The following is a 10,424-nucleotide window of genomic DNA, read 5'->3' as shown; positions in this document are numbered from 1 at the left end:
TCTGGCCTTTTCTGATAGAATTGACCAGTTTTCTTAAACCGGCTTACCGCTCAACAGCAATGCCACTTTTTTTTCGTTTCAGTTTCAACGAGCGGCGCCAGCGACTGGCAGGCGTGCGAGGATTCACACTGAAATAACAGAACAACCTTCGATTTTTCATAATATTGTAAACTACAATCCCAGAACTTGTAAACAATCCGAAGATTCATTTAAATATCACTTACCCCGAAGCGTTCGGAGTTTACGGGTATTCAAAAGCTTTTTCTCTTATGGCGTGAGATTGGGGACAAAATCGATAATTACATTTCGTGTCATATGTTTTTTATCTGTCTGAGGCGACAAAAGGTGGCGGCGACTAACGAAATGACAGATAAACACGAAAACCAAACCACACGTAAACGAATAATTTTGCGACCGATTTTCAGTGAATTTTTAAAGAACAATTTTCTTTTAAGTTTCAAGGCAATTTGAAGATTCAAAATAAATATTACGTACTCAAATGCGAAAGTTGTACGCCAAAAAAATTGATAAATAGGCCTGAAATAAAATTCGATCTTGTTCTTCATTACACGTTGTCTAGCGCGTGACCAAAATTTACTCAGACGGAAATCCAAAATGACAGTGGCAGTCAGGGCTTAGTTATATCACTCAAAACTCGTTCCCGTTTGTCTCATTTGATAAAGAGAATCCTCAATATTTTCATTAATACAGTATTGCCTTGATTTTCCGATATTTACAATGATAGACGGTAAATTTCACTTATTAGCCACATTTACTACCAACTTTTTCTTTCGAACCAGAAACAAAAATGATATACGTTTATAACACGTTACATCATCCACCCTTGTCAAATGTAATAGCATGATCTGATTTCAGTGTTAATGCCCTCTTATCCCAACCTTGCTTTGCTTCTTTGCTACATTATAAGCGAACACTGAACAACTGCTCGTACTCTAAATATGACTATCAACCACAAAATTCCCTAAATTAGATAAAATAAAACATAATCCAAAAAGACATGTAAGTCATCTGTAAATTCACGAGCTTGCTCACAAAGCACTTTGATTTTTTTTCGCAAATTTCGCTGAATTTTAAACCTCGTGCGCTTGAGCCCGTGTTACTGACCGCATACCTGTAGCGTAGCATTTCGTTATTCAGCTCTGCCCTGCGGACGCCCGGTTTCGAAAACATGTCGCGGATGGTGTTTAAAGGGGTTTTGTTCAGGACTCGTTAAGGTGCAGGTGAATAGTCTGTTTCTTTGATTGATACTTTAGTGACCAGTAATGTTAACCACAACCAACACTAAAACGAAACAGATACAGTACCGAGGATACAAATCTTACGACATCATTCCAAACGCACTGAGATATCTCACATGATTCGACTGGCTGATCAATTCAAATAACCACATTTTTTTCAATCATGATGATGATACGGAAAATACATTTGTTTTAATGGTTTCCGAAGATTACCAAGTGAAGTAACTTTAAGTTCATAATTTTTTATTCTGAAGTCTTACAGTCCCTGAACTGAAAATAACGCAGTTTTTTTTGGTATTCTTTCCCAAAACGTTTTCATCTGTGTCGGATTTAGCCACCATCATATGAAGTTGAGAATTTTTCGAATATGAAAAAGGTCGAGATTGTGCTTCTAAACGATTTTGAAATGAAAGAAAAAAGGGAAAGAAGACAAGTCGTGAATAATCTATGAATTCGGATTTTTTCTTTGTGGAATCCAGCATCAATTCACTTGCCCTTTGTCCCGTGACGAGAAGTGTGTTCGCTTTCAAGAGAGCCCACAAACATTGTACACGTGTGGAAAACAGCCAAGATAAATTTCCCAATCCATGAGAAGCTTAAGGTATACAAGTAACTTAATTAAAGTGTTTCCGATAGTTTTATGTCGTATTAATGGGGAATTTTGCAAGATAGTGCTTTGGATCGATCACGATTCCTGTCAAAATAGATGGCATCAACTGTGAAATGTCTGACATTAGGTCACTGTTGAGGAGGGAAAAAAACAACAAAACGCAATAAGGCAAATGTGAAGGTTTTAGCTCTCTATTTGTAATTTTGGCATCATCGAAAAATAATCAGATTTGCTTTATAAGCAGACATGAATTCGCCGGATTGGAAACATGGCATTTCGTAACTAAACCAAAACCTAGACTGTAAAACTTCGACTGACTATCGAGTTTTCGGAACTTTGTTCGTCGAAGTCACTAAATTTCACAAATCGTCCCTTCACACCGCTCGAATTTCATCACGGAACATCCTAATTCAAAAAAAGGATTTTCACTAACACTCACTGCTAGCCGCTATATCGTACGTTATAATGTTGGGTAATTCACAACGATAAATGTTTGGGAAAAAAAGAAGTCCCTTTGCTGAAGCGTTCATCCATGCGGAACACAAAGACAATTACCCAAACGAGGTTTTTGATCTTAGGAATATGTCACCTTATGGTCGAATTAAGTTGTTTGAATTAAATTCTTACGTTAAAACTGTGACAGAAGAACCAACCCCAATTTTACATAAGCGTAAATAAGACGTTTTCTAAGACCGGAAACTTAAAAACTTTTCATGTAACGTTGTATTATTGAAGACTTTAATTCCAAAGTACTCTATTCGCTTCACATATTTACTGTAGATAAGATTCTTGTCAAACAGCCACCTCTAATCGGCGGACGGGGTAAGCCTTTAGTTTTACTAAACCTATCAGGACCTAAAGTTTAGTTCCATCATGTGTGATCCATCTCTGTCAAACAATCATCCCCACTTTTGAAATTGTGCCCGAGAAAACGGAATGTACTGGGAATAAACGTATTTATTCCATTGTTGTTATTTAAACTCTCGCCGGTGACAAGCAAACTCAGTGTATGTTTCAAAGAGAAGCGAAACTCTCGTTTACAGATCATTGTTTCCTATTCATTTAGCTTATTTCACTTCACGAAGACACTTGCCTCACTAACATAGTTGTTTGAAAGAAGATATAACCGTGTTATTAGGACAACTGTCGAATTCAATTTTCAAAAAGTGTCAAGCTGATTTGCGTGATGCCTTTTATAACACCCTCGTAAAAATCAATCTATATTTTTCCAATAATTGTTTTCATTAGAGCTGAAAAGCCATAATTAATGAGGATATGGTAATTAAAGATATCCTATTCAATAATTCATAAAAAATAAATTTAATTGTTTGTTTATCGATGTATAGTTTGTTTTGGTATTACTTTAAGTGCCGTGGGGTGAGGCGAATTTCTTGTCTTGCGCATTCTGTGAATTTCGGGAAAATGACTCAAAGAAGGAAAAGGAAAAAGCCATCCTACGGCCCTTTCTCGATTGACACCAAATCGCAAATCAGAGAATATTGCATGACCTTTTAAACTTTTTTCGCAGGAGGATTAGAACCGCTGATGTGTAGTAACGACCCAAGTGCAGTGTTTTGTTTGTAGAAGCGAAATCTCCTTCTTGGAGACGCACAAACGAAATGGCGACTGCTTCTGCCATAGCTAACCAAGCGCTCCGTTCAACGTTTGAAAACGAAAATTTTCAGCGTCTTTCTCGACTGATTATGCTTGCGGGTACCGAGTTATTGAGAGCACTGTTTGACTCCTTTTACCCACCAAGCAGTCTCGCCAACAAACTGAGTGAGTTTGCTACCAAGCAAAAGTTATTCCACGCTCTCCTGAAGCCTCAACGTAATGTTGTTTATCCAGCAACAGGATTGTTTGGAGAATCAAGAGACTTTGACATCAGCCTGCTTTCCAAACTATTAAAAACTCTTTGTCCGACGCAACTACCTCCTCTGCGCAGCGGATGGGATCGTCCCCCAAGTAGAGGTGATTTTAGCTTGACCGCAGACATCGTCAGAATTAAGTTTTACCGCAATGATATTGTTCATAAGTTTCACAGTGGAGAGTTGAGTGATGCAGAATTTTGTTCACTCTGGGATGAAATCAAAATAGTCCTTTTACGTATAGCTTCCCATATCAGCGCAGAAACAAAACTTGAATGGGAAGAAGCAATCAACAGGCTGCGGCATGATCCCTTAACCCCAGAGGCTGCAAGGAATGCCGAGGAACTACAGGAAATGTATCAGAAGGATATGATCATAAAAGAAAGTCTTGCATCAGGGTTCGCTCGAGTGGAGAGGCAAATTCAAATTTCCTCTGAAGAAGGAAAAGAACGACTTGATAGAATAGAGAATGAAATTGAACAGCTTCGTGAAGTGGTGAAAAATCGGGCTGGCTCCTCAGCGGCAGAAGGAGGAGGTCAGTTTATGGAAGAGATTGTTTTACTTTAAGAAATTCAGTGAACATTGAGTTATATAGCCTACTTCGCCATTATAAGAGTAAGTTTCTGAAAAAACTGTGCTGCTGTGTCGGTTGGAGAGTATAACAGGGTAATTTAGTATTAACAACTGCATGAGCTGATAACGTAAATTTGCCACCGTAAAGAGTTTCAAAGATGACGTTTGGAGCGTTAGCCCTTCGTCAGAGAGAATAACGAAGTTGAAGTGATTACCATGATATTCTGACCAAAGTAATTCTTCTTATCACAGCTCCTCTTCGTATTATCATCGATGTCAGATCCATGACAAGCCGCAGCTCTCAAGAGGAAGCTCCATTGACGACGATATCCTCTCATGCGCAGCCAACTGCTTCAGCCGACGAACCTCCGGCAACTTTGACAATCACAGCTGATCGGTCCGTACAAAGAATAGCCTTGGAAATACGTCGACATTACGATTCATCAACAGGTGAGGAAAACGGATTTGTTCAACATCTGGAGGATGTTAACCAAGTCCTTATTGTGAATGTCAATCTCGGTAGCTTGGTGCTAACAGTCAAATGCAGCTCACTGGAAATTCTAGAACGACTCTGGCAGGATTACTCCAGTGGTCATCTCGGTAAAGTGGCTCAAGAATTCCTCGTGAACGAGAGAGTGCTGGAAGATCTTGGACTCGCTGAACTTAAACTCAGGATCGCTATTTCGGAGAAAGATTACCAGGAGGGTCGGAGGCACTTTGCTAAGTGTGCAGGTATAAAACTAATAGCCACTTTTTTTTTTTTTGAAGATGATCGATGTGTATTCTCTTTTACCACAGATTACCATGCGCTGAGGGAAGTGGATACTAGATAAGACTTCCGCAGATAATTTTTTGGCGAGTTATTGTTTGGTATAAATCTGAGACACTTTATAGCATGTATTACATGAATTATTATTCAAGCCGGGTGTGACTCTGCCATTAAAGTTTCTACTCAATACTTTAATGCTAGATTTAGTTGAATTATTTTGCTCAAGTAGGTTTATTCCAAGCGTAGTGATCTCAGGTGAGGGCCAGTAACAAGTGAGATTAGGAGTGAAAATTCGGAGCTTATAAGACTTTGCTTTTTAATGGGTGATGGGAATAAAGGTTATCTGGCCTTCGGTTAGTGGATCCCCATGGACGAAATTCTTATCTGATTCCATTTATTTCAGTCTTGTATTGTCTTTATCAGGTTCTGATTACTCTGAGGAAACAGGAGGACAAAAAGATGATGGCAAGGAGGAGGAATACATACCTTCTCAGCATCCCACAGGTATTAAACAGTGTCTTTCATGAATCCATGAATAGTGGTAAAACCTGGGTCACATTGCATTGAAAGATTCTACTTTGAATCAATCAAAAGCTCGCAATCACGACGTAAATTGCAAAAAGATATGCATTGTGAAACAAGAAGACGACTAGGAGACCGATTACGTGAACACTTTCGTGACGTAGAAAGAAGCGACTGGGATGCATCCAAACCGGTTGCTAGACGCTTTAATCTCCCTAATCATTCTAAGCAGCATATGGAAATCTGCAACCTTTCCTTACATCCAGATAGTGCGAAAAGCCGTAAAACTTTAGAGCAAAAATTTCTCTTTCATAACAACACACTTAATCCTCACGGTATCAACAAACGTTTTTCATTCAAGTACTTTATTCTTGTTTTTCTGGTTACCATGTTCCCACCAGTAGCGTTGCTCCATTTTCCTCATATTGACACACCGCAATTCCTCCATTCGCTTCGACGAAACGTCAGCTCTGGAACTCTTTACGGTGGCCTTTACGTTTTCAACTCAGTTTTTAACATTAAATTACCCAATTTAATCTACAACCTCGTTCAAGAACCAAACATGGATAACGAAAAGTACATGATTTCATATTTCAGACGTCCGTAGAGAGATGTCTTTGCTACCACGTCCTATTCGACATTTCGTCAACCGAAAGAGAGAGCTCGGCGAGATAAAACGGTTTCTTAATAAGAACGACTGTAGATGCATCCTGTTACATGGGTCTGTCGGTATGGGGAAAACTTCAATTGCAGTCAAGGCGGTAAACGAGATATTAGATGTCGATTCCGAGACCGTGGTTGCCTACGTAAACTGCAGGTTTGTGGCCTCCCTTGATGATCTCGCTGGGAAGATTGCCAAGCAGCTGTACCACTTCCCTTTCAGAGAGCCGGCAATTGGTAGAATCAAAAGTCTCCTTATTGAAGAAGAGAATTTCCATCCTCTACTGCTGCTTGACAACTTTGAATTCTTAGTTCAGTTGGACGATGGAAGAAGCATGGAGATGCAGGCTGAAAGAAAATTTCCATCCGAAAAGACAGAGATCATGAAGTTCTTCAGAGACATCGCTACAAAGTCAAAAAAAGCGCATCTGCTGGTGACCTCATCGAAGAATATCGATATCCTTCAGACTGGTCAGCAGTGGATCAAGTTGCTTCCCTTCAATGAAGATGATTCTTTACAACTGTTGAAGAAGGTCTATGGTGACACCCCTCTGGAAAAAGAAACTGCCTGCAAAATAGCACACTGTTGTGGAGGTATTCCATTCGTCCTGTTTGCCTTGGCAGCGTGGCAGGATAACCCAACAGATCTTCTGGAAATGCTGACGAACCCGGACCGCAAAGAAAAGTTTACAAGAATTTCAGATGCAACTGAAGATGAGAAGATCGACGTTTGTATCGACGTTTGCTTCAAGAGACTAGATACACACCATCAGAATACCCTTGTGTCTCTAACAGTATTCAGAGGTCTCTTTACCACCTCAAGAGCTTCAAGAATCCTGAAGTCTGCTGAGTTAAGAGGTGCGATAGATGAGCTAGCAAGGAGGTCGTTTCTGGAGCAGCATATTTCCGACCCATATCATTACAGTATCCTCACAGTATACAGCCTCTACTGCCAGAACAAGACCATAGAAACACCTTTCCAGGAAGTGTTTTCCGACGCCCGTAAGATGTTCATCAATTACGTTCTTGGTTTCCTTGAAGAAACCTTCCAGAGCTTCCTTAGCACTGATGTCTCAAAAGCTATCGTCGAATACCGACGTGAAGATGAAATCATTATGCAGCTCATCGATTGGTTTGGTGTAAAAGGTTCAATGGAGGAAGATCAAGAGAAAAGGTGCACCGATGTCTTCAACAAGGTGGGAGAACTGCTTGGCAAAATGATGGGAAAGAAAACATTTGACGGCGCCTTTACACAACTGAAAGATAAGTGTAAGGAAAGTAAAGATCCCAAGAGATTGGGAGAATGTCTCACGTCCCTGGGAATCAAGGAAGTGTTCAGTTGCTGCTGCTCTCCAGACCTGTGTGATGAAGCTGCTGGACGAGCCAAGCCCTATCTGCTGGAGGCCGATAGAATCCAATGTGATCTTGATATCAGCACTGGTAACAGTCGAGCTCAATGTCTTGCCAAACTTGGTCGGTGTCTCGTAAAGGAACAAAGCTTCACTGAAGGGAAAGAAAAGATTCGACAGGCGATCGACATTCGAAAGGCACGTGGGGAAGCAGACATTGTTATGTTAGGTGCAACATACAATGACCTAGCAGGTGGGTGAGGTTTCGTACTTAGACTTTCTTCTCAAGCTGAATAAGCCGACAGGAAATTCAACAAAGCGTTGTATAAAAATTTTTCTGGTTTGTGGATATTTCACCTCAGTGCAAGTTCGCCCCTTCCCACCTTTGCGAGTATTCCCCCACCTTTATCAGTTTGAGAAAGTATTTCAGCTCCTTTCCTTACGAACATATTTCTTTCTGCTTCCAGAAAACAAGTGTTTGAATTTTTTTCCTTTTTGTCTAGTGGCTCTCTCCCTTGAAGGAAACCATGAAGAGGCCATAAAAGTTAGAGAAGGAGAGACGTTAGAAATATACAGAAAACACTTGGGAGACCGGCATCCCTTTACGGCAACCATCCTGAACAATCTGTCCAACAACTACTCTGCCCTAGGTGAGTACGACATCGCCAAACAATATTCAGAGGAAGCGCTGAAGATTCGGCGTGAGCTGCTGAAAGACCATTACGACACGGCTAAGTCCTTGTTTGATCTCGGGATGGTTCACAAAAATAGGGAAGAATTCAAGGATGCCAAAGCTTACCTGAGAGAATGTGAAAGCATGCAAAGGTTTCTGGATGACCCTACCATGATCAGCGAGCTTGAAAGGTTAGTTTACACGGTAATCCTGTAAGCTGCGTGAGAGCTTGTTAAGGGACATACTCGTTCTCATTTCTATTGGTACCAAGACAGGCTGCGTCCTTATCTAGCTTAGGAAACATTTTTTTCTGAAACATGTCTGCTAAAAAACGAAGGAAATTGAATTTACTTGCTCCCGATTGTAAGAACTTACAGTTAAAGTAAGCCCTCAGCTAAAAATTTTTTGCGTTGGTTCGCGTTCAGTGTGAGCGAACATAAAACAGTATAGATCTTACCTCCTCTAAACAAAATTGTTGTGTCTTTGGTTTCGTGAAATGTTGCAAATTTCCTTAACAATGCCACTAGGTTTCATTCTTGCAAATTCCACCTAAAATAATTGCAGTGTTTGCAATAAGCTGTAAGAAGCATTATAGTCAAATATGGTTAACGCATCGACTCCGAATCGAGAGGCCCGGGGTTATAATAATGATAATGACAATCATATCGATAACGAAGGTATCGTTAGCGAAGATAACGTCATCGACAGATATGGCGACAATGACGATGACGATGACGATAATGACAATGAGGATGATGGGGATGACTATGACGGTGAGAAACCAATAGACCAACATGCCATCTAGTAAGTGTTAGTTACTCTTGACTAATTATTGCAAACGAAGCCGGAATAAGTCCTGACAAGATGAAGCAGTTGCCTCGTGTTCAGTCTAAAATCTAGAGGTATTCACAAAATCTTTTAATCGACCTCTTAAATTCAATGATCTTTTCGAACAGAACCATAAAAGAGGTAGAGGAACGCATGCTCAACGAAGGAAAAGAAAAACTCACGAAATCAGATGATGCTCTTGGGCAAGAAGGAAAGTCGATCACCTTACAATAACTTTAGGCGGCGAACATGATGCAAGCGCAAGGATTACACAGAAAACTATTTAACTTGTAACTCTGGGTTTTGTTTTTGATCTTATTAAGTGGTTGGAAATCTGGATCAGTTTATTTTACACTATTGGTTGATCATATGTAACAAGTCTGACGGGTTTCATAGCCATTGATCATGATTTTGCCGATAGGTTTAACTGAGAAAAGAACGAAATCAATGTGAACACGAAGTTCCGAGGAAATCACACAGCGCCCATGTCCTCCTTCAAAGCCCTTGCTTCGCGTTTAATGATGAAATTTACCCAAGCCACGCAGACTGTTATTCAGGCATTTACATTTGCTTTTTCACAAAATTAATACTTCAAAGTTAAAAGAGATTTAAGGTAATGTTTTTTGGTTTCATGGAAGTAATTTCAGAAATTTAAACCTATACTGAATTGTCATCTCTGCGAATCTCCTCTCCCCTTACTGTCTTACTGTGGGTGACGAGGACGATGAGCAGGTGCATCAGATCGAGGGAAACTAAGGCGCTGTGTACGGTCGCGTTCTTTCGAAAACATATTCTGTCTAGGAATTCTCTATATTGGATTCCCCTGAACAGGGATTTAAAATTTGTATTAAGTTGTAACCTTTGCAGACTTTTTAATTTTTTCAGCTAATTGTGTAAGAAATCTTCTTCACGTGTTCTTGTATTTGTGACAGTACAAATAGTCAGTTTAAAACATCAGATGTAGTTTGTTTTGGAAACAATATAATTTGACACAAGCATCAGTACAAAACTGGGGCTCTTACTTAGTGTAGAAGACACAGTTTACATGAAAGAATAGAGAAGAAAAAGACCAAAGAAAGAGGAAAACAACGAAAATAATTGGTTAATGAGGCGGCGTTCTATTGTGACATGTTCTGTGTCTTCGACACCAAGAAGACGCCAAAACTGGAACCATAATGTCATTCCCAAGACTTTCTCTTTTCCATCTCCAAAAGTCCTGGGAACGAGGATGATGGAGTCCCTTCGGACGTTCGTGTCAGTAGTAGACACTATCAAATCGAGCCTCATGAATGTATGATGTTAACCGACAATTA

The 10,424-nt window shown here is 40.0% G+C and overlaps 1 protein-coding gene across 5 annotated transcripts; it reads left to right on the top strand.

The window, feature by feature from the left end:
- Positions 1 to 1,140: 1,140 nt before the first annotated feature.
- On the top strand, positions 1,141 to 10,301 carry LOC136280210 (uncharacterized). 5 transcript variants are annotated; one of them, XM_066165071.1, is made up of 9 exons: positions 1,176 to 1,241; positions 1,739 to 1,860; positions 2,650 to 2,691; positions 3,398 to 4,272; positions 4,563 to 5,042; positions 5,503 to 5,583; positions 6,199 to 7,863; positions 8,114 to 8,474; positions 9,240 to 10,301. In XM_066165071.1, the coding sequence occupies exons 4-9, from the start codon at positions 3,489 to 3,491 to the stop codon at positions 9,343 to 9,345; spliced, it is 3,477 nt and encodes a 1,158-aa protein (XP_066021168.1). In that variant the 5' UTR covers positions 1,176 to 1,241; positions 1,739 to 1,860; positions 2,650 to 2,691; positions 3,398 to 3,488; the 3' UTR covers positions 9,346 to 10,301. The 5 variants fall into 5 exon arrangements, with proteins under 5 accessions (XP_066021166.1, XP_066021169.1, XP_066021168.1 ...); XM_066165073.1 differs by lacking the exon at positions 2,650 to 2,691 and having other exon boundaries at positions 1,176 to 1,235; XM_066165070.1 differs by lacking the exon at positions 2,650 to 2,691.
- The last annotated feature ends 123 nt before the right edge of the window (positions 10,302 to 10,424 follow it).

The sequence above is a fragment of the Pocillopora verrucosa genome, chromosome 4 (assembly GCF_036669915.1).
Source record: "Pocillopora verrucosa isolate sample1 chromosome 4, ASM3666991v2, whole genome shotgun sequence".
NCBI lineage: Eukaryota > Metazoa > Cnidaria > Anthozoa > Scleractinia > Pocilloporidae > Pocillopora > Pocillopora verrucosa.
The sequence above is the reverse complement of the archived record's forward strand: the minus strand, read 5'-3'. Positions and strand labels throughout refer to the sequence as shown.

What these genes read in the sequence shown, in the direction of transcription:
- LOC136280210 (XM_066165069.1), top strand. Translation starts at nt 3,489, where the DNA reads ATGGCGACTGCTTCTGCCATAGCTAACCAAGCGCTCCGTTCAACGTTT. An exon ending in CTCAGCGGCAGAAGGAGGAG is followed by an intron (nt 4,273 to 4,562) that starts GTCAGTTTATGG and finishes TTCTTATCACAG; the next exon opens with CTCCTCTTCGTATTATCATC. An exon ending in ATGATCAGCGAGCTTGAAAG is followed by an intron (nt 8,475 to 9,239) that starts GTTAGTTTACAC and finishes CTTTTCGAACAG; the next exon opens with AACCATAAAAGAGGTAGAGG.